This window comes from Pomacea canaliculata, linkage group LG4 (genome assembly GCF_003073045.1).
Source record: "Pomacea canaliculata isolate SZHN2017 linkage group LG4, ASM307304v1, whole genome shotgun sequence".
NCBI lineage: Eukaryota > Metazoa > Mollusca > Gastropoda > Architaenioglossa > Ampullariidae > Pomacea > Pomacea canaliculata.
This window is the reverse complement of record NC_037593.1, coordinates 580,358-608,190: the sequence shown is the minus strand read 5'-3', so window position 1 is coordinate 608,190 and position 27,833 is coordinate 580,358. Positions and strand designations below refer to the sequence as shown.

General features: G+C 38.7%; 3 protein-coding genes across 4 annotated transcripts; 1 reads left to right on the top strand and 2 right to left on the bottom strand.

Annotated features, from left to right (window-relative positions):
• Position 1: 1 nt before the first annotated feature.
• Positions 2 to 15,384, top strand: LOC112561276 (E3 ubiquitin-protein ligase DTX4-like). Its single transcript, XM_025233654.1, has 10 exons — positions 2 to 399; positions 877 to 1,100; positions 1,479 to 3,052; positions 6,030 to 6,088; positions 6,636 to 6,734; positions 7,145 to 7,206; positions 7,906 to 8,052; positions 9,806 to 9,967; positions 10,777 to 10,866; positions 13,647 to 15,384. The coding sequence occupies exons 1-10, from the start codon at positions 123 to 125 to the stop codon at positions 13,863 to 13,865; spliced, it is 2,913 nt and encodes a 970-aa protein (XP_025089439.1). The 5' UTR covers positions 2 to 122; the 3' UTR covers positions 13,866 to 15,384.
• A 344-nt stretch (positions 15,385 to 15,728) lies between these two features.
• On the bottom strand, positions 15,729 to 19,741 carry LOC112561280 (DNA oxidative demethylase ALKBH2-like). Of its 2 annotated transcripts, none has more exons than XM_025233658.1 (3): positions 17,841 to 19,741; positions 17,336 to 17,478; positions 15,729 to 16,997 (listed from the first exon to the last, which is right to left on the bottom strand). In XM_025233658.1, exons 1-3 carry the CDS (start codon positions 18,162 to 18,164, stop codon positions 16,682 to 16,684), a joined length of 783 nt encoding a protein of 260 aa, XP_025089443.1. In that variant the 5' UTR covers positions 18,165 to 19,741; the 3' UTR covers positions 15,729 to 16,681. The 2 variants fall into 2 exon arrangements, with proteins under 2 accessions (XP_025089443.1, XP_025089444.1); XM_025233659.1 differs by having other exon boundaries at positions 16,830 to 16,971.
• Positions 19,742 to 19,878: 137 nt separating this feature from the next.
• LOC112561277 (beta-1,3-glucosyltransferase-like) lies at positions 19,879 to 27,829 on the bottom strand. The gene is made up of 14 exons (XM_025233655.1): positions 27,736 to 27,829; positions 27,491 to 27,535; positions 26,951 to 27,066; positions 26,381 to 26,463; positions 25,743 to 25,851; positions 25,207 to 25,343; positions 24,980 to 25,034; positions 24,278 to 24,412; positions 23,322 to 23,391; positions 22,761 to 22,874; positions 21,735 to 21,837; positions 21,267 to 21,389; positions 20,694 to 20,835; positions 19,879 to 20,500 (listed from the first exon to the last, which is right to left on the bottom strand). Exons 1-14 carry the CDS (start codon positions 27,800 to 27,802, stop codon positions 20,327 to 20,329), a joined length of 1,473 nt encoding a protein of 490 aa, XP_025089440.1. The 5' UTR covers positions 27,803 to 27,829; the 3' UTR covers positions 19,879 to 20,326.
• Positions 27,830 to 27,833: the final 4 nt, after the last annotated feature.

The window sequence follows — 27,833 nt, the reverse complement described above, 5'->3', positions numbered from 1 at the left end:
CAAATGTCATAGTCTAAAATAACAAGTAGATTAAAAATATAGGGCTAGAAAATGTCGTTATGTTTTTACAAAATAGTGATAATAAGAATATTAAATAATTTATTTATTTTGCATTTCTCGTTATGTCGGGAATCAAGAAATCGAAAGAGACCAAAACAAACATGGCTTCTTCCTCATTGGGATTATCAGCCTCTAGTCGGCAAAGAGGAGTCGGCGACGTTGTCGTATGGGAATGGTTGAACGAATTAGGGCAATGGAGACCGTACGATCCCGATATAGTAATTTATATTGAAAAAACCGGGCACATGTCTTCTCAAGTTCTTCTGGGGACTGTGTCTCAAAATTTGCGGATGTATGTCATCGATATTCCGTCAATGTGTCAGATAAGACAAGACACAGGTATAGCCCTATATATGTGAACATGTTTAGGAACGTATTCTTGTACGTGTGAGTTTGTGCGATCGCGCGTATATGTATGTGAGTGGTCGAGCAAATGATGAAAGGAGGAGAGGTAGTATAAATGAATATGGAATGAAACTTTTTTTGTCGTAAATGGTAAGGTAGTATGTAGGAAAGAAAAAGTGAAAGTAGTGTAGAATGCGGTAGTGTTCAGATGAACAAACTCTAATAATAAATAAAAGCAAAATAGACAGTGACAAGACTGCATATTCCTCTGATAGCATTAAAATGAAGGCAATATATCACCCCTAATACCGATGCCACTATATTATCAGGGTAGGAAGGGTTCTTTGTTGGCTCATTTTTGCACTCGTTATCTTAAACAGCATTACTGTTGTCCAGTAATCCACCTGAATAAAATTTCATCTTGTCCAGTCGCTATACCCTAACACTGTTGATTGTAAGCTTATGATGCAGGCACATCTCGACCCGTTCGAAGAGTTATATATGCTGCCCACAGTCCAGCAGGACAACAGGTGATGTGGGAGTGGGAGGGGGATAGCAGTGGCTCCTGGCATGCATATGACATGGAACTTGCCACATTCCTGGAGGCCATGCAGCAGCAAGGGCAGACCATTCTAAATTTGAGCACGTCTCAGTTCCGACTACCATATTACATCAATTTTTCCACGATGCAGCAGGTGCTGTCATTTATGTTGTTAGTATTTGAGGATGCCTTTATTTTGTTTTCTTCTTTATTAGCTTTGTGGATGGTTGTTGATTTTTAACAAGATATTAGTATCAAATGTGTGTTTTTCAGTTTGTGTGCATGTTAGAGAGATAATGAGAGAACATTCATAAGCATCCTTTGATGATTTGCTTGAGCTTGACCAAAAAAAAAGCATTCCTTTAATATCCATGAATTGTACCATTTCTTATACTCAGGAAATAAAGTATAATCATCTAAAGTGTATTTTCAGTTTACATCAATATAAAATATTTTAGTTATCTTAGATTTTTAAAAAAGTTGTGTCACTTGATATATATATATAAAATATGCTTACTCGTGTGATTTCTAGATTCGAATTGAGACTGGAAAGACCAGAACAATCCGCAGATCTGCTCTTAATAGACCCTACCCAAGGGCTGCTGGAGCAGCTAGCCAGCTTTCAAAACTCACCAGCATCACACCTGCATCAGCAAATCTCTCATTATCTTCTGGGTCACAAACTTTGTCACAGCCTTCATCTTCATCAGCAAGGAGTGGCAGAGGCAGTCAAGTCTCTGTGCACATTACTTCTTCGTCTACCTCATCCTTGTCCACCTCACCGTCATCTGTTTCAGTTACTGCCACAGGTACATCAAACATACCAAACACTTCCAAGCGTATGTGTGCAACAAATGGTGATCTGTCTAATTCTGATTCTGAATCTGATGATATGGGTTCTAAGCTACATATTCGAACATCAAAGCGTAAACGCATGAAAAAATCTAATAGCCAGCATGGTGCTGCAGCTGGGACAGCAAGCATCTGTACTGTAGCAAGTGGCAGTAGCATGTCTGCACATGGGAGCATTAAAAGTGGTTCTGTCGGAGCTGTATCCAGCAAGATGAGCTCAGGTCAGTTACCAGTCACTTCTTCGTCAAGTACCAGTGCTTTTGTGCCCACAGCATCACAGACTTCAGGCTGTCTAATGCAGGCTGGAGGACCAAGAAGCATGCAGCAGCAAGCAGGTAGTTGCCAGCCCTCTAACACCCAGCCATTTTCTGGGTCAAATGCACCCCTTGCAAGTGTGGCGGCTCCGGCCTCTTTACCCCTATTCACATACCCACAGCCTCTAGCAGCAAATCTTCTTCAAGGTTTCCCCCCAATGACCCATGTTCCCTCATCCCAAGGGCAGACCCTGTTCTCAGGAACACAGAATACTGGACACACAGTGTTGCAGCAAATGCCTTCTCAACACGTCTCTGCAAATCATGCGCTCTCACAACATCTTGCTTTACAGCACCATGCAACACAGCAGCTTCCTCTACAGCACCCTACAACACAGCAGCACACATCAGTGCATGTCGCTCCTCAGCACACCTTGCCACACCGCGGACTGCCACATCCATTGTCGCACCATGCACTGCCACATGTGGCAACACCACAACAATTTGCTCATCAACATGCCTCCTTTTCACACCCTGCTGTGTCAGGTAACTGGCCAGGACTGCAAGGTGGGGCCATGCCTCAAGTGACACATGGAATAAGCACCTTGCCATCTTCCCAGGCTGGTTCCTCATCCATCATTCCACCATCATCAGGGCAAAGTCAGATGCAGACCTCGTCATACCAAGGCCCCATCACCAGGAATCGCCTCAGTGCACTGCAGACTCAGTCTCACCAGATGGGAGGCGGTGCAGCATCGGTGTCTGGTGGCCTTGTTGGTTTGAGCAACATCGGCACCAGTTCTTTACCCTATTTACCCAATGGCTTTGGGTCTGTGCTGGCGTCAAGAACTCTGTTGTCCACCGGTGCTGGTCCTCACAATCAGCACCAGCTGCAGGGTGTGATGAGGATGAACACCTATGGGTGTGGCGGAGGGCCTTCATATGTGGCCTCATCTCTAGGAACGCCATCTCTTGGTAACAACATTCTTCCACAGCCAGGGTAAGAGTCATGCTTATCCATTTCATGGTCCTTCATATTGGCTTTGGCCAGGAAGGTGTTTTACCCACATTAATCATTAATTTGACCAAAGGGTAGGTGAACAAGGTCTGCTTTTAATATTTGTGTTTGTAAGGCAATAAATAAATACCTCTCTAAAAATAAAAGCAATAATAAAAATAAAAAAATTATAATTGGAACATTTCACTGACATTTTAATTTTAATAAAGCTCACTTTTTATAGCTTTAAATATATTGGTGAAAGCGTTTCTGAAGAGCTATTATAACACCTTTCTAGGCAGCAGCTGGTTTTTTCCCAGTGTGTTTTGATCACTTACATAGAGTGAGGATAATGGCATGTATCAACACTTAATAATGACAGGTATCAACAGTTTATAGTGACAGGTATTAACACTTTATAGTGGCAGGTATGAGAACACTTTTTTTCAGATTATGCATAAGAGTCATAGATATGTTATTGATGTGGTGTTGATTGCAGTGAATGTCTCTTTGTCTAGTTGATAGACATCACATAAATGTCTTTTATCTAGCTAATAGATGTAACAGAATTGTCTCTTGTCTAGTTGATAGGCATCAGAGAAATGTTTTTGTCTAGCTGATAAACATCACATGAGGGTCTCTTATGTATTTGATAGACTTCACATGAATACCTATGTCTACTTGACAGACATCACATTCTTGTGTTGTAATACTGAAGGACTGAAGGGCATAATACAAGCTGTGATCTTGTTGATCCCAGCAGCTTGATGGGAATGGAAATCTTTGGAGCTTGAGAATGTGACCAGAAAGAAAAAAAAAACCCCGAGATACTAGCTGTTTGGAATAACTGTTTTGGGGCATGTCTGTATGAACTAGATTGAACACTTTAACATAGACTTTCGAGAGGTGTTGTTTGGGAAAGACTTGGTTATGATAATTAGTGTCTTCAAACTAAACATCATTTTCTCTTTTACATGCAGAAAATAACAGGGTCACAGCTGAGTATGTTTTATGTGTCGTCAAAGGTGCTGCAGACTGTAATTCAAATACTTATTATGGTGATCATCATAGAATGCAATCAGAAGTGATGCATCTTGTAATTGACTAAGCAGTCAAGCTGATGCTTACTTGACCTGTTTGTGAAAGTGAAGCAGTTGGTTTTATGCAGACAGTTAACATTCGGCTTCTGTCTGCACTTTGTAGCCTCATTGATCAGCATTGATCGTCTGCCACTTGTGTTTCATTCTTCTCTCTCTCTTTTGTTGCATTCTGATTTCCTGGATTTGTTTTCAATAAATATTCATGAAATGGCAAGACGAGTGTTATGCTATCAGATCTCATTAAGGCAGCACTTTTATCCAGCACGCTAGAAAGTTTATGCTAGATCCAGATTCTGATGTGTCAGTAAAGATATAGTGAAATGACTGAGTGAGCAGCAGACCTATGAAAATGGAAATAGAAATTAGGAAAGGATTGATTCATCTGCAGAAATTCTTCACAAGGACGAAAATGATCAGAAAGTGAGCAACAGCAGGCGTTTGAGAGAAAGATCACAGCACAGAGTGGTGGCTTGTAAGTTTAAGAGTGAGGATATCTGCTGCACAGCTTTGACATTTTATTGTCAGCACCAAGTCTGAACCTTCAGATATTTAATTACAGGAATTTCTATAATGAATGCAGTCAGTTGTGTTCTTGAAGCAAAGTTTTATGACAATAGTAACAAGTTTTAATGATGAAATACAGGAGTACTGTTTTGAGAGAAGCTGACGAAAGGATGAGCTCTTTCAAGTTTTGGAAATTGAAGTATGTATATGTTTAAATACAATGAAGTGCTGTATAAACAACGTGTTTCACCCACTTTTTTCCTGATTAGGAAAGTGAACTTTGTAAAGATTTTGTCAGGTAGATCATTAAAAGCTGTATCTGTGCATCCATCATAGTTTGTGATTAGGAGAGAAGGTTTTCAAGTTTGTAGAAAGCATGTGGATACTTATGGGTGATGTATGTGTATATGTGTATTTATGTATGTATATTCAGTGTTGCTTATTGGGTATCTTTGATCATTACAAAAGGTGTAATATCAATAGCCTGATAATCTAGTTCACAGATCTGTGAAATTTTCATAAAAAGCTGCTGTATAGAGTCCTGATATTTTGGCACCCATCATTCAAGGACACTGGTATTTATCAGACTGATTGTGAATGTAAATAAAAGATTTTTAATCTGCAATACACAATTTTTAATATATTTTAAAAAAGGATTGGTAATTTGTTGATATAACAATGAGTAAGTGGAATGAAAGTATAGAGAAAGAGATGATACAGTTCTGTCTTTTTTTTGTCTTGTGAGTAGTCACTATAGGGGAGCAACATATGACAGATTTTTCTGCTGCGACTTTTGCTGAGCACTTGGTCAGGAGAAAATCTGTTTAGGTCTCTGTGCTTCTCAGACAGTTCTTTATTTGTCAGTTCAGGGTCAGCCTCCCTTGAGGATTTCTTGAAAGTGTGTCTTTGACATTGTGTTGTGCCATGCCATATGGCCAAACCATGCAGGCTTGTACGATTTTACTATTTTACCATGTACTAGAAGAGATTTTTAGGGGTCACAAGGGAATTGATTGTGCTCCATGTACTGTCATTGTTCATGGTTTTCAGAAGAAAACTAGGAACAATTTTCTCAGGCATTTTGTCTGGAATGCCTGAATCTCCATCTTTTTTGTCTAAAAATTTTATGGTGGGGTATTGAAGTTTGGTGCTTATGTGTTCTGTTCAATCGGTAAAGAGCAGGGTAAGGACATCTGTTTCTCTGTATGTATAATTAGTAACAAATACTTAAATTTTGTTGTAGGTTGTATTTCATTTGTGTTCTTTAATCTCCTCTTCATTTCAGAATGTGTTATTTGCCTCCAAAGGATTGGAGTGAATAAAGTTTGCCTCCGCGTGATTTTAGTGAATAAAGTGTGCTGATTTTTCCTTTGCAGGCTACCCATCTCCTCTTCCAAGGGAAGTCACAGTGGCCGTGTTGTGCCTGCTGGCTCAGGTAAATCAACAGCTGTTTTTTTAACTTTAAATGTCCTTGTAAATAACATTAAATGAGGACAACTTTTTTGGCATTGATGTCACAAATGTCAGACAAGGACAGATGATTGTGTGTTGTAAGGAAAGATAGTCTGTAACCCTTAAAATAAGGAAAGTTACAGATCTGTCTCATATTTTTTTAAGGAAAAATCTTTATGTATGAGAAAATATTTGAGATGTCAGAATTCTTCAGAAGGAACAAAGGAATAATTTTCTACACAGTAAATGTGAAAAGAACAGAAGGAATAGCTAATTTTATTACCAACGTATTGTCTGTGCTCCATGAACAGTTCTATCAGATTTTGTTTATCTCTCACAGTAAATTTTAACTGCCTGCATTTTAGACTTGAAAAAGATGTTTCATGGACAGTTTTGGTATGTTCACTGGTATCTGTGAGTGTTTGTTACCGGATATGGACTGTATCTCTGTACCTTTTTTGGTCTGACTCGTATATGTTCAGTGATTATATTTATTTTTGTTTTTATTGATTTTACACCTGTTCTGATAGGTGTGGGGCTGCTGTCTGTTGGATCCTCTTCAACTCAGCATACTGAGTCACTCCCACCACAAGACAGAATAATTTTGACCAAGATGAAAAAATCAAAACGTATATACTACATTTTTTTTGTTTTTTTGTTAGTACATACATGTATGTGCTTTTGTGTGTGTGTGTGTGAGAGAGAGTGTACGCACTGGATTCAGGTGGTTGTTTGCAGGTACGTGCAGATGGCATATCTGTGCATATTAGTGTTGCTAATGTTGGGAAAAAATGCCCTTCATTGTGATTAAAAATTATTCTTATTTAGTTCCATTAGTATCTCCAGCTCCTGTAGAGAACAGTCAAAATACAAATAAGCATTGTTAGATCCTATACACAACAGTCAAAAACAGAAATCCCTCCAAATGTTAAGAGATAGAACATTATTACTTTCACAATTAGAGCTGTTGTTTTTTTGTCTTTACTTGAAAGGTTCATTTTGTTGATTTACTTATTATTGTATATTGTCTCTCTAACAGCGAAAACAGCTGAAGAGGTTCTCAATAAGTATATGGAGAAAGTCGGCCCACAGGAAAATGCTGTAAGTACAGGAGGAATACACGCAAACACACACACACACACAAGCACTCTCTCACACTCACTGACAGTGGCAGTCAGTAACAATGGCAGCTGGAGACACTAAGTAAAACTATTTTAATTCTCCTTTGGGCTATTTCTGATTTATTTGTGAAATACCTTGTTCCCACATTTTAGGATTTATATGCATGTCAGTCATTTACATTTTTGTACATTTGTCAGATTTTTTCCCATTTGATGAAGTTGTGTAGCATTTTCAGTGTTAAATAAAAAAAAACCCATTTAGTATGCAGTGTCATAAATTGTAACATTGTGTAGTACTTTCAGTATAACAGTGAAAGTTTATCTATTATGCACTATTAGGAAATTTACAACTTATTGTCTCTCTGTTCTCATCATATTATACCCGTCTACCCTTTAAATCTGTGGCGTGTCTGTATTGTGAAACTTTGGATAACTTTCTTTGATGGACATAGGGGTTAACCTTGCTTATGACAAACAGGGTTTTAATTTTTCCAGTAGCTTTCCCATTATTTTTGAATGACTGTCTCCTTTGTTGTCCTTTCTCTGGGTTCAAATCTGCGAGAGATCTCTACAAGATAATTTCTATAGCAAAACAGTAAGACTGCCAGCAAGCTAGTCTTTTTCTTTAGGCAAAGCTTATTTTCATCAATGACTATCAAACGTTGGTTATTTATTTCAGGACTGCTGTATATGCTGTGATACACTTACTGCACCCTCTAGTTATGGTGAAGGCAAGCCAGAGGCATTCGATGTGATTCAGCTGAACAAATGCAGTCACATGTACCATCGCCTCTGTCTCTTGGCCATGTACAGTAGCAGTCACAATGTAAGTCTCTTGATCTACTATCTGTGTTGGATACAAAGTGGAATCAAGCAGTATCTGTACATGTTAGTTGCTGTTGCTGATGATGATGAAACAATTTATTTCCTAAGTACAAGGATTTTGTGACAAATATGTAGATCTTACACACATACACAAATGCAACTGACATGTACATATTCATATACACAGAAACAAATTAGAGCAGTCTGTGCAATTTATGGACAGTATTACCTCAGGGAAGAAACTGGAGCTGAACCTTCTTGTCCTCATCATCAACAGTGCCCTACAGCATTTACCTGAAGGCAGAAATCGTCTTAGGTCCGCAGAGAACAGAGAGCCAGTTGACTGAAATGATGACAGTCTGTTTGAGCCAGTCCTTCTCATGACAGTGTATATGAGACGGTTCTTCTCATGGCAGTGTGTTTGAACTGGTTCTTCTGATGGCAATATGTTAGATGTGATAGAAGCATGCCATGAGCTCCTTAACCATGCTGAATTTCCAGACATCTCAGGAAGTCAAATCACATTATTTCTTCATTATTGATGATGTGTTCTATTCCAGCTTTGATCATTCAAGATTATTGTTCCAGATTTCTTACCTGTTTTGACAGTTGATGACAACAGGCTTAAGTGAAGCACTAGTTCCTTTTTTTTGTTTTGATTTTCTTTTTTCACCTTGAATTATAGATCTTTTCCAGCATAACAATCAACCACTTTATTGGCTTAATAATAAAAATAAAAGTATTTATGGCAGCTTCAGTAGCAGTGCTGTAGTAAAGGACATGAAAGGTCTAATAGCAGTAGTGTAGTAAAGGACTCAAAAGCTTCAGTAGCAGTACTGTAGTAAAGGACATGAAAGCTCCAAGGGCAGTACTTTAGTAAAGGACATAAAGGCATAATGCTCCAGTAGCAGTACTGTAGCAGGCATAGAAGAAAACATGAGCAAGGAAGACATACATAAATCACCAAAGGGGCCGGTGGGGTGAAGAAAGTATATTGATAATAAGAGGAACTGCTAGAAGATTCTTTATATTGGCAGATAAGAGGAGCTGCTAGAAAAATAGATCTTAATACTGGCATGAAGACAGGTAGATGCAATGCTTTAAGGCCAAAGTCAACACGTAGAGCTAATAGACTTGCTGTTACAAACTGGCAAGCAAAGTAGCTCTCTGAGAAGTGGTGATACATGATCAGTCTTCAGCTGACAGTAACAGTGCCAACTGAGAGTGTTACATGGTTAGTAATGCCTACAGAGAACAGATTGCTGCATTTGAAGACAGATGCTTCATCAGGTTTTTTTTAATTGACCAGTGATTTGAAGATATTTTTAAGCTGTATCAGTACAGATTATTTAAAAGTTTTCTTACTATTTGTTTAATTTGATAGAAAGCTTGAGATCATTTGGGAGAGCCGCATGCCTGTTACAAACTGCTGAGATGCAGAATGCATAAGAGCAATATGAATAATGATGATGTCTGTCTGCACAATGTATAAGGGCAATATGATGTTTGTAAATGAAGCAGCTGTGAACATGGCATATGTATTCTACATTTCTTGTGTGATGAATTTATTGATGTGAAATCACAGCCAAAATCAGAATAGTTTTCAGTTCATTAATAGTATAACTATAAGGTAATATTTTAATTGTGATTTATTTCTGCCCTCTTTGTTAACAGTATGTATGGTCCAAGGTATTACTTAAGAATGAAGTTGGTAGAAGCAGCTGTTATTCTCAGCTCCTGACTCTTCTATACAGGATGACAGTATCCAATGCCCCACCTGTAAAACAATCTATGGAGAATACCTGGGAAATTGTCCACCAGGTGAGATGACCTTTGACATCATCCAGCGATGTCTACCTGGGTATCCTGACTGTCACACCATCCGAGTTTTGTACAACATTAGCCCTGGAGTGCAGGTAAGCAGTGTTTGATACCAGATTAGTTATTCATGATATTCTAGTTACATAAACTCTGAAACATAAATAAAATGTCTCCATTCTTTCTAGAGTGGATTACTGTAATTCATTTCTGGCTGGCTGTCCAGAGGCATATCCTGCCTTGGCTTTTCATAGCTTTGCATCACCAACCTACTGCTACACTTTTTCATGTTTCATCACCAACCAACTTCTTCAAGCAGCTTTCTTTTCTTCCTGTCTCAGACAAAATTGACAGTAAAATGGCGTGCATTTACTACAAGATAGTTACTGCTTGGGCATCTGTACCCTGTCTGACATCCTTCCAGTCCATATATCATTCTATAAGACATTCTTATACAGTACTTTGTCTTTAGTTTATGCATTTTCAAATACTTATTAGGTTATGCTGAAGTCTCCAGAACCCAAAAATCTCCCATAGCAAAGCCTGATCTTACAATTTGTGGACTACTCTGCACAGAAAACAATGTTGATCATAAAAAAGATGTAGAAAGCAGACTGACCATCAGTCCAAGGTCACCTGTTGACATTGTGACAGTAATGATAGCAACAGATCATATAACATCCACAACACTAGCCGATACTGTATTGTGACTACCCAGAACCTGATTAGATGTTCATAAACTACCTAAAAAAAGGAGCTCTAAAATTTGTTGGCTCAGACATTTTTGTTTTTATTTTGAGTGTGAATTGAAATAGTTACTTTGGATTCAAGACACGCTTGCAGACTTCATTTTGTGGCACCATGCCTGCATGCAGGCTGTATGTTATTTATATTTCATCTGTTCCAGGGTCCAGAGCACCCACACCCAGGACGCCGTTTTACATCTCGAGGTTTTCCTCGTGTTGGCTACTTGCCTGACAATGACAGGGGACGAAAGGTCAGTTTTTGTCATTTCCAGGTATATATATATTGCATTAGGGACATGACTGGACTGAGTTCTTGTTATTTACAGACTTTGTGTGTGCCTTGTCTTAATAAGCCTGAAGCTGAAGCCAAAGTGATTTTTAAACACAACCACTCTGCCTTCCTTCACCCCCTCCCCTGAATTCCGAATTTTTTTTGATTTGGAAAAGCTGCTAGATCAAAACATTGCAGAGGTCTTCAACACCACAGTTGGAGGTAAGTTCGCCACACTGAACTAGGTGGACTGTGAGATATACACCCTTTCTAGAAACATCATTGCTAATGTCAACAGCCCAGGAGATTCTAGGGCATCAAAGGAAGAAGAAATAACCCTGGGTCACAAATGACATCCTAGATCTCTGTGACTAAAGGAGTGGATTTCATTTCTCTCTTTAAGGGTAACCTGAAGCAGCTTCTAGATACAAAGAAGTGAACTGTACCATCAAGAAAAAGAGATAAAGGCAGCTAGGGAGAACTGGATCAAGAGCCAGTGCTATACCAAAGAGGAAGTAGTGGCATGGGGTCACAGCAGAAAGCCCTGCCAGCTACTAATGACCCTCATTAAGGTCAGTCCAAGACTTCTGTCATCAGAGCTGGAAATGGCCACTTTCTCACAGAAAGCAGTGGTGTACTTAGCCAATGGACTGACTATTGCAAATACTTCCACAACTTCCAGCTGAAGTCAGACACTAACTTCCTTCAAAACAACCAGGCTGGAACCAGTGAACCTGCAGACCTACCAGTCCTTCAGGAAGAGATAGAAAGAGCTGTACATAGTCTGAAGGGTGGAAAGTGGCCAGGCATTGATAATGTTCCAGCTGAGGTGCTCAAGCAGGGTGGGGAAGAAACTACAAAGGCCCTCACTGTTCTGTGGCAAAAAGTCTGGGAATGCAAAGAATGTCCTAATGAATGGATGCAGTCACGTCATACCCCTCCCAAATTTAGGAAACATCAAACAGTACCAACTACAGAACCATCAACCTTATCAGCCACCCAAGCAAAGTCATGCTGAAAGTAATACAGAACTGCCTCAGTGTGACTGAAAAGGAATTGCTAGCAGAAAAACAGGCTGGCTTCAGACCAAGTAGGAGCACAGTTGAGATCTTGAACATATGGAATGAAGACCAGCTCTGATATGAGCAAAGTTATGATCATTGGCAGTAGCAAAACAGAGATCTACATGAATGGGATACAGCTCAAAAAAAGGTAAGCAGGAAAATCCAGGCATGGGAGAGCAAGTTCCTGAAGAGGCAGCTTTGGATCTCATACAGAGAACATAAAACCAATGACTTTATTCAAAGCATGGTTGCCACACTCATAGGACACTTGGAACTTCCACTTGCAACAGTCAAGTGATGTAAGCTGGTCTGGTTTGCCCATGTGACCCAGCACACCTTGTCAAAGACTGCCCTTCAAGGCCCCTTGGAGGGTGTTTGATATCATGGTGGCCAGAGGAAAAACTGGCTGACAGATGTCAAAGACTGGACTTGTTGACTATGGACCTTCTCTATCACCCAAAACAGGCAAGACTGGGAGGCCCTGTCAGCTGCCACGTCTGTTTTATGTGCTCCCCTGAATGACTGGTACCACTGACAGGACGAATAACTGACGACTGTGTGTGTACATGTGTGGGAGCATTAAATAACAGTCAGTAGCATGTAGACTAATTGGGAGACAGGTGATTTTATACATATCTGGGTCATTACATAACACAGTAGCATGTACACATATGGAAATGTTCACAAAGTTTTCTTTACATAACAATAGCCAAGAAATCCTCAGAAAAAAACAGGCGCAGGATGGTAGTAAAAAAGAATTACCAAAACCTTGTCTGACCATTTCACCTACCTTGGCAGCATAGTCAGCAGCAAAGACGGAGGTTCAGATGAAGATGTCAGAAGCCGAATAAACAAAGCCAGGCTTGCATTCCACACCCTCAGACCTATCTGGAACTCCAAGGCTTTGTCTCTACCAACCAAGATCCGCATCTATAATACCAATGTAAAGTCCGTCCTCATGTATGGATCTGAGACATGGCGGGTGACAAATGCCATTACCAACAAGATAGACACTCATCAACAAATGTCTGCGCCGCATCCTTAACATCCGATGGCCTGAGAAGATCTCCAATGCAGACCTGTGGGAGAGAGCCAACCAAAACCCTGCCAGCCTAGACATCAGGAAGCGAAAGTGGGGCTGGATTGGCCACACTCTACGGAAGCCAGCCGACAATTTAACGTGACAAGCTCTGGGCTGGAACCCACAGGGGAGGCGCAAGGTTGGGAGACCCAGACAGACGTGGAGGAGATCAGTCCACAGAGAGGCAGAGACTGCTGGCATGACATGGTGCCAACTGAAAAGGGATGCCCAGGACCGGGTCCGATGGCGAGGTGTGGTTACGGCCCTATGCTCCACTGGGGGCGTATAGGAAAGAAGAAAAAGAAAACCTTTTAAATGTAGCATCTAGAATCATAATTGTTTACCATGCCCAGCCTGGATCATCCATACACAAACACATACACACTTGGTTTGAAACTATTCTCTTCTGAACCCATGACATTAAGCAGCTCCAACATGCCACCCATCTTCTACAAGCATACTTATTGCATGCAGTTTCCATCCTTTAAAAAACATGGCTTTACTCATTGCATGCAGTTGTGATTCAATTGATATTCTACATGGACACTACAGTGTTTAAGAATCTACTTATATATAAGGTAGACAGTAAGCATTTGAATGTTTTTGTTTTATTAGATCCTGAAGATGCTGATTGTGGCCTTTAAGCGGAGGCTGATGTTTACTATCGGTGTCTCCGCCACAACAGGGGAGGTAGACACTGTGACGTGGAATGAGATCCATCATAAAACAGAGTTTGGTTCCAATGTCAGTGGTCATGGGTATCCCGACCCCAACTACCTCGACAATGTCACAGCCGAGCTAGCAGCTAAAGGCGTAACCCAGCAGGACCTGTGATGCATAGAGACTCAGACTCTTTTTCCCTACCTCTAGATGTCCCCCACATCCTTTTCCCCATACCTAGAAAAGGAAAAACCTGAATAGATTTGTGGCAATTTTTGTAGTGCCATTTTGTGATGGCTGCATTCTAAACTATGACTGTTGAGTGCTTGTACTGTCAAGACCAGACCTGGGCAAGGGGCGGCATGTGGGCTGCATCCGGCCCGCCTCCTGTCTCTGACTGGCTCGCCCGCTAGTATATATACTATATATACAGTATTGGGTAAAACTGAGTTAACTATATTAGTCTGGCCCTCTAAAACCATCCCAATTTCTCATGCGGCCCCTTGGGAAAATTAATTGCCCACCCCTGGTCAAGACAGTCCATGTATGTTTGAAGTGGACCATCGAGACAGTGCATCTACATAGCATCATTGCTTGGAAAACAATGCTAACACATGTCATCTTTAAAAAAGTGAAAAAGTCATCCCCACAAAACACAAGGTCATCTCTTGAAATACCACAGTAAAACAAAAATTTTCTGTTTTGTTTTAGAGCCACTTCAAATCTACACACGGATGTACATGCAGAGAAGCATACACATATGTGCAGGCAAGAAAGGCATCTGTGCATCATGATGACTTAAAAAAAAAAGCCACCCAGCTTAAATGGTAGCCAAGGTTCTTTACAAAGAGTTGCCAGGGGCATATGGTGTAGCACCAGCTGATGGGCATTTTTGATATAAAGTTCCACAGGATAATTTAAATCTTCTAGAATAGTTGTTGAAAAGTTTTCATGACACAGTAAAAGGATGAAAAGATTTGATTGAAATGACCAGTACCTGCTGCTTCCATTGCATCTTGCCATAATTTCAGACTTAACCAATGTTGCATGAACTATCATTCATCTCTACTACCAGTGATAATTTCACACATCACCTTGCATAACTAGTTAAAACCAGTCTATAGCACAAGCTATTAACTAGTTGACATGACCTGTGATCCCTTCTCTTGCAGGAGTGGTCAGTATTATGTAGCAGGTTTCCAGGGTGCAGTCTTTTCTCTTGCTTGAATGAAATTAAAAGGCTATTTAGCCTGAAAGTTGTATGCTTATCGCATTGAAATGGCTGATTCTCCCTGTTGTATCTCTAGGTTTGGGGACTGGGAAGCCTGACGGCGAGGTAATCATTGGGTTCATTTAAATACCTTTATCATACTGATGTGAAAATATCACACTCACGCTTAGCAACAGACACAAGTGTAAAGAAACTGCTTTGAAGCATTTCGAAACTGTTGTAAGACAGTTCTTGCAGCCTCATAAAGCTGTCTGAACATTTCATGAAATGTCCCAGCAGCTTTGAGGTGCCAGAAGACAATATTGCGCAGTGTTGTTGCTTGACTCTTGATATTAAGCTTTCTGTGGGCAGTGGTTGGCAGTTGTGAAGATTTTGAATGGCATGTAATGCTCATGTGCAATACAACAGAACGATGCATCCAGTAATTTGTTTTTTGTTAATACAAATCCATCAGTGATGTTAGCTTATGTGTTTATCTCCAGTAAAATGTCAGTTTGTCTTTTACATGTGAAAAAAAGGGAAGGAATGGAAGAAAGATGAAGAGGTGAGCAAAATGCCTATATATAATAAGTGGGCAAGATGCTTTCACATAATATGGGAGCAAAATGCTTACATATAATAATTGCAATCCTCACCTGACAAGGGGAGCTCATGACATTTGTCCCCACACACACTCATTACACGCAAACAATTTTGTCCAACAGATCAGTTGCCCTTTTAAGTGCACACAGCAATCAAAAACAGAAAAGGATGGCATACCAAGTGATTATTGGGGCATGTAAACAATGTAAAATGCAAGTACAAACTATATTTCATATGGGTCTTTATTTTTTTTCAATGAAACAATATCTGAAATATATTTCCAAAGAGCACACTAACAGTTTTTATACCAGTTCTGTGATGAAGATTATTGTTTACATGAAGCATTAAGCATGACATTGCCAAACACAACAGGAAAGGAAACTGAAAGGACTACAATATTATTGTAAATATATTAAAGGTAGGAAAGAAAAATCATGCACAAAAGAATCCAAAGTATGGATTAGTAAGGAAAGATCTAGAAGAAATGTAAGAGGTCGGGTTAAACAGAAAGTGAAGGTGTGCACAATTTGAGTCACCACCACAACAGCATGGCAACTGCTTCAGATAAATGTTAAAGAATATGACTATCATGAGTAAAAATTTAGATACAAGCATGTGAAAAGCTGAATTAAGATTAGGTAAAAGGTTATGCATTATCTATGAGCTTAAGAGTGAGCCTATTCACAGAATACTTGTCCTTATCTTGGCACATGCTGTGTCTTTAGAATCATATAGTAGCAAGTAATGGCAGAACTTATTCTTTCCCTTTGCACATGAATTTGACTTAATGTGCAGTACATTTCTTAGCAAATGAGCTTTATATTTAGTGACCTAAATTTAGTAAATGCAACTGAAAATGAGAATTGAAAAGTTAAAAAAAAAACCTGCATTTCAAAAGAAAAATACTTATCAATGATTTCGATTTTTAAACAATAGTTGGTGAAAATGAAAAAGTGTTATCAGTGGATTTCAGGATCTGAGTATGCCCTGTTTTATATGATTTTTTTTATTAATACAAAAATACATTCAAGCTATACTTAGCATAATCACTCTGACATGTGAGACAGTCTTTATCTGAGGTTGAGATTTATTGTTGCATTAATAATACTTTTCTTTCTCCCTCCAAGTCTCAAGTCACATGGTGCCTACCACATCAGCACTCAGCTAAACAGCCATGTCATACAGGCTTGCAATGATTACAGTTTATTTTCCTAAATGTCAGGTTTATGCGTACATTTTTAAGTTTCTTTCTTTGTGGCAAAGAGTGATACCAGAACTGATTAGTTGGGTGGTTCATGAGTAACAAACTACCATGCTCTAGTTCTATATTCACAGGCTCTATCTTGCGGCATGCATTCTTTCCTCTTGAATCCTGATGACGGAAGATGAAGTCTCGTGGTTGGCCAAGTGAAAGGGACGCTATCGGACAGCCCTTCATGAGGTCTTTTTCGTCATCCTTGTGCTCTCCTATGTAGTCAAAACCATCCTTGTACCTTATGCAATGTAACTGAGAATTAATAAATCACTTCAAATACAGTAAAGATAACAATAAAAACAAATACTTATGGTTGAAAACTAGGAATACTGTATTCTTTAAAAAAAAATCAAAACTCTTGCTTTATAAAGCATTATTTGATGCTAACAGCTTTCTACAAAAATTTTATAAGCCATATACAACAATGTTACAGTGTTTGCCTGTCTAAAACCATTAGACAAGGGGAAAAAGGTCTAGATAAAACTGATTAAAAAAAACTTTTTATTATTACGAGCTGTTCGAAAGGTAAAGTGACGTTGACATTTCTTCCTCACCACATTTTACAAAAAATTATACCTGTTGATCAAGACAAAGTTGAAATCAAATCCTGTTATATTTGTGATATGATCACGAATGTCAGTCAGGAAATGTAACCATGGTTTTGCAGGGACTGTGTTGCCTGAAAATTTATAGGTGAGACCATCATTACCGTATGCAACCTGCAGAGCAGTAAGAAGTTCCTGTCAATGTCAAACAAATGACTGTTTAATGCATTACATCAAATAATCTACTACAATATATATATATTTTTAATTCTATCTAGAAAACTAGACTACAATGTTAAAGAGATTATAAAAAAAAATATTCTGTACCATGTAAGCATCAATTGTATTTCTAAGAGAATAGATGATTCACATATACTGACTTAAAAAATGAAATTTAATTTGGGCTTTAAGCCTGTAACCTCTTTCAGTCAAACAGTTCAGAGCAGCATGACAAAATTTGATGTAACTCCTGCTGAAGTTGCGAATAATATTAGCTGCTTCATAGCCACGAGATTTTTGTTAACTTGTTTAAGCACCTGCTTGCGAGGAATGTCAACCCATTTTCCAAATAGCTGCACTTTGGCTAAATGGCCTGAATTGTATATTAAACTTCTTTCACATGCAAGGAAGATGTCATCAGCTTCTTTCTTGCTGTACAGTTTGACATAATCACAGTCTAGATTTTCTCCTGCAATCTTTGTCCAGTGCAGAGTAGGTGCAGTACGGCAACTGGCCAACTGCTTTTTCTTTGGTCGATGTTCTGTCGCCGCTTCATGCGTGCGATCCTTGGATGTATCTGCCTCACCTCCACTGGCTTCATACCTTCTTTTACCTCCTGATTTCAACACAAATGTTTCCATCGGGAGTCTAGGATGAGCGCGCAGACAAACGCACAATTACTGAGTAGCGCTAGTACCTCACAGGTGACGTCCCTTCACGAACTTGTATGACTGGATTGCTGGCAGATGATTTCCCCCCCCCCCCAAGTTAACTTCTAAAACGAGGCAGGTGTAAACAAAGCTTCCGGTTTAGTCACATTTCAGGCTAATTTTGGTCTCGGCAGACAGACAGCAGTCCATACGCATCTTTCGTCCCTTCGACCAGACGGGAGCGAGGCTTGGGATAGATCCACTTGACCAGAGGGGAGCGAGGTTTGGGGTAGACCCACTTGAACAGAGGGGAGGAAGCATTGTGGTGTGGTGTGCCATTGATGACAATTTTTTATTAACGAACTGCTGTGTCGGATGGAATGCATATTTTAGTTTTGTTTGCACTTTCAAGTGGCCAGAAGCAAATGAAGTAATTTGGAAGACAGCTCGTGGTTGGTGGAGGAACTTGTATGTCAACAGATTGTAAGTTAAGCAGACGACAGAATTTCGAGAGCAGACGACAGTGTGCGTGCAACAGTTGTCAGTTAAGGAGAAGTTGAATCATAGATACACAATATACAATACTAGTAGTTAGTGATACAAAATACTAGTACAGTGGAACCGCCATTATCCAGTCTTTGACTGACCGTGCATTTGAATGCTGTAAAACATGTGACGGAAGCACTTGCTGTGGATGTAAATGGGATTCACCAGTGTCTGGTGGAGGAGTCTGACTTGTCACTGGAGTTTAATGTGTCATGTAAACAAGAAGAACACACAAATACTAGCGAAATGGTTGTTGTAGGCTGTTCAACACGGGGGACTTTTAACATGTGCCAGAGGACTTTTGTTACGAGAAATTCACCAGGTCATCTAAGAAAGATAAGTTTTGTGATTTTCTGGACATTGAGTCTCGTGTCCACAGGGGCAAGCAGACCACGGATGCCGAGAAACACAAGATCAAGTGTCTGCACGTACAGCCCCGTCTACCGGCACTTTCTTTGTGTTATGGCCATTGACCGTTATACTTTGTATGGAATCTGTCCTCACAAGTTCCTCTGACTTTTAATGGAAATGCTGCTCTATCGACATGGAGCGGATTATATTCTTACCATCGACAGTATCAGGTTATGGTCCTTGGTTCTTATATGTTCCCTTGCTATACATACATCAATGTTGAGCACCCTGCTTGTGAATGTCGGTGGCGACGACACCAAGGGAAATAAAATTCCGAGTTTATTCCAATAAGAATGTACTGGTCGGAGAAAGGGAAGCATAAAGAATTGAGTGAGGCCTCCTCAGAGGTGACCACGACTGGTGCATCCTAGCATATTATACTGTTTGCTGGGCTGTGCCAGGTGTGCGGGTGGAGAGCCCAGTGCGCAAGCGACAGTCTCTATTACAGAGGACACATCTGTCTATGTAACATGTACTTTAGAGTTGCTGGAATGCCTGGGATTCTTTCTGCGTGAATGACAGCAGCGGCTTTCCATGTAAGCTAAAGATCATCATCATTTCCCGTACACATAGTTTCCACTAAAAATTGTTGAGGTATGAACAAAACAATACAAGTTACATCATGGATTTAAACTATTTGGATTGCTCTCTCTAGGTATAAAAAATAGTATCAAGTAAAGCAACCATGTAGTCAATGGGAAGAGGAATGTTTGTTTTACATTTGTATACACACAGATATGGAGCTGCGTCAACTGCTATGGTTTTTATTAAACATTTTTTTCAAACAGAATTTTATTGCAAACAATTTTTGTGTTTAGAACTTGACTGACAGTGGAAAAATCGACCACTGCATGTTTTGCAAATCTAAAACAGACCTGCCTGTTTAGAGTAAATTGCATGCTTGTGTGCCACCTGCAACACATTTCGTAGTCCAAACGCCTATGATGAAACAGAACTCTAGTTAAAGTAAAATTTGCATGTTCAGGCAGGTTACTTGTTAATGATTTGAATTAGTTCTTAATACCAAAAGAGTGTTGAAGAAAGAATGTTCCTACCAGGATGCTCCAAAATATTTTATGCTTGCCATTTATACATGTTGAAGATCTGCTATGCCTGGTCACAGGAAACAAGATGTACATATAATCACACATTGGAGTCCTATTATGCCTGTCATAGTAAACAAAGTCTATTAATAATCACAACTCAATGTGCTTATCATTGCTTGTGCTCTTTTGCTGCGTGTTGTTGGAGAGTGGTTTCCCTTCCTTCAGCAGCTGGTAGATTTTGTAAGGGTCCGTGTTCCAGTGTTTGTGGAACGACACAGGTACCTGGTTACTAAGAAACTCAGGGCTATAATCTTCTGGTCGTGCCTTGAAAAGAGCAGAAAACAAGATCAACATCATTCACCAGACTCCATATGAAACTGATGACCAATGAAATACTTAGAGTGGAATAGGTCAAGAAAATGTGAGCGTTTAACCCCACATCAACAGCAAGGGTTAGTTTGTCCTGCATAATAATGTAGAGCTAATGCATCATAAGAAAAGTAAGAGGAAGACTCACTTGATGAAAGTAAGGACTATGAATGAGAAGCATTTTCTCTCTAGCAGCAAACATTCCAATCAACATGTCATCAGGTGAATGATCCTGTGCACACACAAACTCTGCTGCAAGTTTTTTCACAGCTGGCTGATTGAAAACCATCCTGGAGGAGAAAGACAATTACAGAGATCAAAACAGAATTGACCTCAATCTTTATAAACTGAAACTGACACAAATACATAATTATTAATTCAATCTGTATAAACTGAACAGCAAATTTTAGTAGAACTTGAGAACTTGCTACTGAACAACAATTTACAAACATTTGGAAAATGTTCTAGTTATGAACTGGGGAAGCTAGAATAAATTTTTTTTAGAGTTACGTGCTCTGAAATATATTTTTTTATGGCATCTTGACTGAGTTAAAACACAAAGCATTCTAAATGCTGTTTATTTTTACACTACTTTTTGCCATGCAAATGTTAACTCTAGTTTTGTTTAAATTTAACTAAAAATTCAATACTTACAGTTTAAAACTCGGCTATTAATCAGTTTATTGCCATGAAATTCTTGCGTAAAGTGAGCAAAACTTACCCTCCCCCACCTGTGATATAATCATAGCCAAGTCCAGTAGAAGACCCATAGCCATATCGTTCACCTAATATGAGAGGTTGGTATGTATTGTAACAAGTCAGCAGATGACGGAGACGTTCCAGACTGTATATAAATCCATAACAATTTTTTGTTAATTCATTTGAATCAAAGCTGAAAACAAAGATATGTGCTAAGTCGAAGATATAACTAGACTTAAAACAAAAACATTAAACAGTGCCTTCCAAGGTATCCCAAATTATTTAAATATACTGTAATCAAATAAAATTGTAGTAAGATTATGTAAGTGCTCAACTCTGTAGTTATCCAAATGGTAAACGTGTAAAGGACAGCAAAACATACATAATCTTGTGCTTCTGGAGTCCTGAAATAGTCTAACACAAAGTCCCAATAAAATCAGTTGTGCTCAAGTGAGAGAGTAATAAGTCTCAAGAAAATAAAAACTCTTACTTGATAATTGTGTCATCATCGAGAATTAGAATCCAGGGTATGTTGGAAATATTTTCATGAGATGCAGTTCGCCGAATAATTTCACGGGTCTTTGAGCAGTGCCCTGTAATCAAACAGAATTTTAAAAATCTAACAAGCAAAGCATCAGGTACACTAGTCAAACAAAGAAAGCAGCAGTGAGAACCAATGACCTTTCCTTCCTAACAAGGGAATAAAGAAACAAGAGAATAAGCAATAGAACAAAAAAGAGAATACATGAGAGAACAAAAAAGAATGAACAAGAGAATAAACCTGACTATAATTTCAAGAAAATAACACAAAGCATTGACTTTTAGATCGGCAAAGTGTAGGGATACGAGGGTACTTAAGGGAGTATGCATTACTCTGCAGCATCACCAAAGTCTTGGACGTGTTTTATGTTTCAGATCGCTGTTAGTGGCACACAGCATTAGAACCATAAAAGCCTCTACAAAAGACCAGGCTAGCACAAAAATTGTCTGTAAAAGAAGGCTAACATGCAGGTGTGTCAGGTAAATTCTTCAATATATGCGGCCTGTCCACTTTGGGTGCTTCTCACAATACTTTGTGTAGTCCAATAAATGAATAAGTTGAAACCCGTCCACTGCAAGTGCTTCTATCAATACTTTGTGGACTCCAATGAAGGTTGAATAAATAAGGGAGCAAGTGAAAAAACAGTCTTAACTGTTACAGGGAAAAGTAGGATGGTGACAGGTCCATATTTAAAGTGAGCAACAAAGCTCATTTTCGGGTCCTAAATCTACGGTGCCAAGCTCTTCATGAAACTGAGTCTTTGTAGTGGAAGATATTTCAAAACGAAGCACTTTATTTACAGTTTTGTACAACATTGTCCACTTGTAAGCGCTGGCAACTCGGCGACACACGACGGAAACAAAACCATCAGCAATACACGCTGAAAAACTACTCTAGCAGTGACTCCTCTACTTTAACAACACTTAATATTCATAACACTAACCCCTGTCAGCAGCTCTTATAAGCATGTCTTACCCACTTCTGTATTCGGAACACCCAAATCAATAGTAGGAATGGAATCATTCACTTCATCGCTGTAGTACTCAATGAACTCTGCCTCTGGAGCCCATGTATTTTTCACAACTTGCACTGTAACAAAGCAACAGAGACTAAACAAAACTTGCACTGAAACAAAGATAACAGGAGACCAAATAGAAGGCAAAAAATAGGAAATTGTAGCCTTAGTCTTCAGGCTGCCCCTTATGTCATTAGGCAATAAGTGGCATGGCAAGTTCCACATTTTATAGTTGCAACCAAAACAAAAACTTTTAAAATCTATTCGCTTATCCAATTTTCTTCTCATACAGAAGCCTGCTTTCTTAGTTTTTTTCAAGCATTATCCAAAGTGGTTCTGTAATTCAATATTCTATTGTGACATCAGTACATGTTGCTAGGCAATGGGTCATCAAGTTATTTGTAGATTCCATCTTTATATTCTCCCCTACTGAAAAAACTCCACATAATGCTTTAATAACTGTCAAAACTACCTTAAATATCTTTTTAGAAAAAAGTAAAAGGCATGCTTTCTCACATCACCTCTGTCATTATGGAACTTCTGACATGTCTTCACTGCCACAAATAACTCCTCTGCCCTTACTGGATGACCCTGAAAAAATATGTGGGTATCACAGAGTGAGATACGATACTAAATCTGTAACACTTAATATGTGAGTGTCACAGTATGATACTAAATATGTGTGTATCACGGAGTGTGTGTGATACTGAATATGTGGGTATCAGAGTGTGCGTGTTTGATACTAAATACAGTATATGGGTTCACTTAAAGCATGGATGGCTGACTAGGCTTTTGCTTCTGTAGTTTTGGAATTGTTTGGTGTTTCCTTGAAAGGGGCACAACCATTGACTGTATCATTCATTGAGCTCCTTTTCGCTTTCCCTTACTCTTCAACTCTGAGCAGTAAGGGCTTTCACTGTTTCTTCCCCACCATGCCTTGAGCAGTCCAGCTAGACCATGGTCAACCGCTGTTGCTGGTTGTAGTGTGGCTGCTTTGGAAGTAGTTGGGGGTTTGTCTTCAGGTAGATGTTGTAAAGGTTGTTGCAATGTTCAGGTTTTTGGTTCAGTACAACAGTGCCTTCTATGGAAAGGTGATTTTTGATGTCTTCGATAATTATAGTTCTATGTTGACCTGTCTTGAAGGACTTTAGCAGCTGACTGGCCTTTTATTTTTTTATTTTTTTTTTATTTGCAACTACATTCCTAAGTGGATTTGTAAAGGTGTTTATTTCTTATTCTTAGAATTATGTAAAGCCTCACAATTATGGTGCTTATTAAATGGGACTGATTTGTTACCAACATTTACAAATTAATAAATTAATAATTTACAAATTAATAAATGTGCCATCCGAAATAACATGACAATACATAGCCCAGAATGGTAAAGAAAAAGAAGAAAACCATCATGGCTAATCAACACTGAATATCCTCAACACCAGGTTTTCATTAATCGAAATTGGTTGCAAAGAGAACTAACACAGGATGGGAATTTCAGGGGTTGCCATGTTGCACAGTCACAACCTTGTCTTTCTTCAGTCTCCTCCTTGTTGCCACAGAAAGCACACACAGGTGTCAGCAGGACATTCAGCTTGTCCTTGAGAAATAATGCAAGCTGTGGGGAAACAGAAAATCACAAATGTTAATCTAAATAATAAAGAGGTAAATACAAATATAAAAATAATTAATACTAGCAACTTATTCGGTAAACACAATTATAAAGATAATTAGCGCTAGTAACTTATCCTGTGTTAATCGTATACACTTGTGTGTGTTGCAAGAGTAAGTAGGGGGAGAGACCTCATGAGGTGCATCCCATTCTAAAGATTTAACAACATATTTTTGTCATTTCCCAAAGGTTTATTCAATACTTTGTTTGTAGCCCTCAACTGGACATTTGTATGACTAAAATGCACTATTAAGAGCTTTCTGTGTGACATTGTATAATGAAGTGCCATCACCATTTAACAGTATCGGTAAAACACTGATGGTTTGATAAAATACACTTATTTTTAAAGAATACTTTTTTAGATGAGTCAAAGTCTTACACATTTTCTCACCTCTAACTCTAACCCAGTGGATCTAACCCTGAGTGCACATTAAAAATTGTTTTATTGTTGGTATACTACCTTAACATAATACTACTCAACATAACTCTACCTTAACTCCTGGACACTCTTACCTCATGTTTAGCATCAATGGAAAAAGAAAAGTCCTCTCTCAGAACTGCCCCCATCCTGCCAAAACACAAAGCAGTATCTTCATATCTTCTTACTACAAGACTCCTCTTGTCAGAGAAAGGTCTACTGAAGCTGATCAGATATATTTACACACAAAGTGTTCCACATTTATTATTTTTATTCACCAATTTGCATTTCAGTTCCATAAAACTGTATCATAGCCACTTACTTAATAATTAATGGAAGAGTAAATGCAAGGCCAGCTCCAAAATCTGGGTAGGAGAACACTGATGGACTCTCATAAAATGCAAAATGATGGATGATTGTGGCATGCTTGTCTTTCAGTTCTCGACCTAGAAAAATATCCTGTGAAAGGAGACAACAGCATTACAAATGGACAGATAAACAGAAATGAAACAACAGATCAACTCTGTGCATCATATCTATTTCACTCAAATTGTAGAAGATGATGTCATTAACTGTAATAGTTTGATAGATCCTTGGACAGAAATTTCAACCCATGCAAAAAGTTTGCAGTATCTCAGATAACCCTTAGTCTCAAAAGTTTATTAAACACTTTATCCCATAATGATTTGTAGCAGGTATGAAACTAGAAGTATGCAGCTGGAACAGATATTCTTTGATGATATTAAATGGTTAATGCAATTCTTGTAAGTATAAAACAAATCCTGAAAAAAAAATGGGCAGACAGAAATTTTCCTCTAATAATATTAACAAGCATTTTTTGAGACAACTGATACACACCTGGCTGCTATCATATCGTTGAAGGACTGAAAGAACTTTTTTAATGTCTACACGGGTTTCCTCCTCACAAATAAATATCCATTTTTTCTCTGAAAACATTTTGATGAATCTGAAAAACAGTTTAGAAATAGACTTTCTATCAGTGCAAACAAGTCACGTGCTTCATCACTGTTATGCAGTTTCTGCTTTGTGAACATCTGGATATTCTCCTGATGATTTGATCTACATTTCTGCTTATAATTTATTCAGTTCTCTAATGACTTTCTGATCTGTAGATTTATCTCATCGACATCTTGGTCTATGAATATTATCCAGCAGAAGAATAACCTGGTGTTCCCATTAACTTCACATAGAGAGCCACAGGAATTTTATGTGTTGTGTTTTTGTGTAGGTTTAATGCACAGAGAGTCTGGCTTTGGCAGGGATATTTATTCCTTGTTACTCCTTGAGGAGCACAGGGCCACAACAATACTTCTTAGCTGGGATATTGCACTATAAAAGCTTGCATCTGCATCACTATTATTAAATAAAAACTGTGTGTTGCTGGATTTCAATCAGTGTCATAAATAAACTAAAAAAAGGAAAAATATGGAAATGTATATGAGTTTTTACCATCTATAATCAAAGAAAATACATACTGAGGTATCAATGGAAACACTGTCCATGCCCCCCTCATCTCTGGCCATTCTTCGTATGTCAGGTATAGGCCTGGCCTCTCATTCTGCATGAAATATATGTCAAGAAAATTCAACAAAAGAAAATTAGAGTCTTTCAAATCTTGCTGAAATCACACCGATACACTTATCTCACAACCAGATATTCCCACCTACTTCTCACACACACACACACACCCTTCTCACAAGTCACATGCAAACATTCTTACACTTACCTTCTCACATGCATACACCTCCCACACTTGTCTTCTTACATAGGCTACCCATCATGAATGGGAAAAGTATACAAATATGTAACTGACATAGCCAACATGTCAATTCAGAAAGCAATCAAAACTGTTAACTTTGCAAAAAAGATAATAAAGTAAAATACACCATCACTAATCACGACTTAAATATCATACCATAACCATACATAAAGGACAAAAAGACTAAGCAAATAAGCATTAAGACAATGGCAGATGAAAGTGATATGCAGACATACAAGATAACAAGATACTTCTCTTAATAAACCTACATGTTATAATGACCTACTTTTGGAAGGGAACTAATCTGTTCCTCAAAATGTTCCCGGAACTTGTGGGCTCGTAACAAGTGGTATGGATGAGGCTGCATCTGAAGGACCATGACTATATCTCCAAACCTCAATTCTATCACAAGTAAAAAGTTACAGTGAAATTCTTTTTGTGTGAAGTAAAATTCCTCAGTGAAAACATCTTTAAAAATCATGCAACAGCAAGACTTGTTTTCAAATTTTACACCATGTTAGCCACTGTTGGTATCTCACAGCAAGTTAGCCTGGTCTTGAATGAAAGGTTGTCACATTCTGAGAAATGACAACCCTAACCCTAACCCCAAGTGTCAGAGGTGAGACCCACATCTGTGGCCCATGATCTTATTGTTGTGGTAACAAGTGCCATCTCTACATATATAATGCAAGGGAAAAACTTACAAATTTAATGTCAGCAGAAAATAACATGCATTGTGCACATACATCATCCCCAGTTTTATGAAACAACTGGTTTATTAAAGCCTATGAGTGGACAATGCTTCCCACATCAAGTTGAAACCTACCATCTCCACTTGCACAGTCAGATCCACACAATAAAATGGTCAGGCCTGCACAGATACCAATAAACATTTACAACTTGCAACATGTTTGCATTAGAATTGTGCTCCTCTTTGAGTTGTTTGTAAGAGAGAATCTCGAGTTTGTGTGTGTGCTTGCATTAGATCTGTATCTATAACTAAAAAGAGATCTAGATTAGTAGAAAGATAATATAAGAATGATAAGCGTGATTTAAAGTTACTACACATACATGCTACTAAGAAATAAGGAGACTGGAACATTCGTTTGCCGTGAACCTTTCTAGCAGCCGACGCCATAGCGGCGCTCAGTTGTACTTCCGTCGTATTG

What these genes read in the sequence shown, in the direction of transcription:
- LOC112561276 (XM_025233654.1), top strand. Translation starts at nt 123, where the DNA reads ATGTCGGGAATCAAGAAATCGAAAGAGACCAAAACAAACATGGCTTCT. An exon ending in TCGGCCCACAGGAAAATGCT is followed by an intron (nt 7,207 to 7,905) that starts GTAAGTACAGGA and finishes TATTTATTTCAG; the next exon opens with GACTGCTGTATATGCTGTGA. An exon ending in ACAATGACAGGGGACGAAAG is followed by an intron (nt 10,867 to 13,646) that starts GTCAGTTTTTGT and finishes TTGTTTTATTAG; the next exon opens with ATCCTGAAGATGCTGATTGT.
- LOC112561280 (XM_025233658.1), bottom strand. Translation starts at nt 18,164, where the DNA reads ATGGAAACATTTGTGTTGAAATCAGGAGGTAAAAGAAGGTATGAAGCC. An exon ending in TTGACATTCCTCGCAAGCAG is followed by an intron (nt 17,479 to 17,840) that starts GTGCTTAAACAA and finishes ACTGCTCTGCAG; the next exon opens with GTTGCATACGGTAATGATGG. An exon ending in AACTTTGTCTTGATCAACAG is followed by an intron (nt 16,998 to 17,335) that starts GTATAATTTTTT and finishes ACATTGCATAAG; the next exon opens with GTACAAGGATGGTTTTGACT.
- LOC112561277 (XM_025233655.1), bottom strand. Translation starts at nt 27,802, where the DNA reads ATGGCGTCGGCTGCTAGAAAGGTTCACGGCAAACGAATGTTCCAGTCT. An exon ending in AGATTAGTTCCCTTCCAAAA is followed by an intron (nt 26,464 to 26,950) that starts GTAGGTCATTAT and finishes TATTTCATGCAG; the next exon opens with AATGAGAGGCCAGGCCTATA. An exon ending in GATGATGACACAATTATCAA is followed by an intron (nt 21,390 to 21,734) that starts GTAAGAGTTTTT and finishes ATTTATATACAG; the next exon opens with TCTGGAACGTCTCCGTCATC.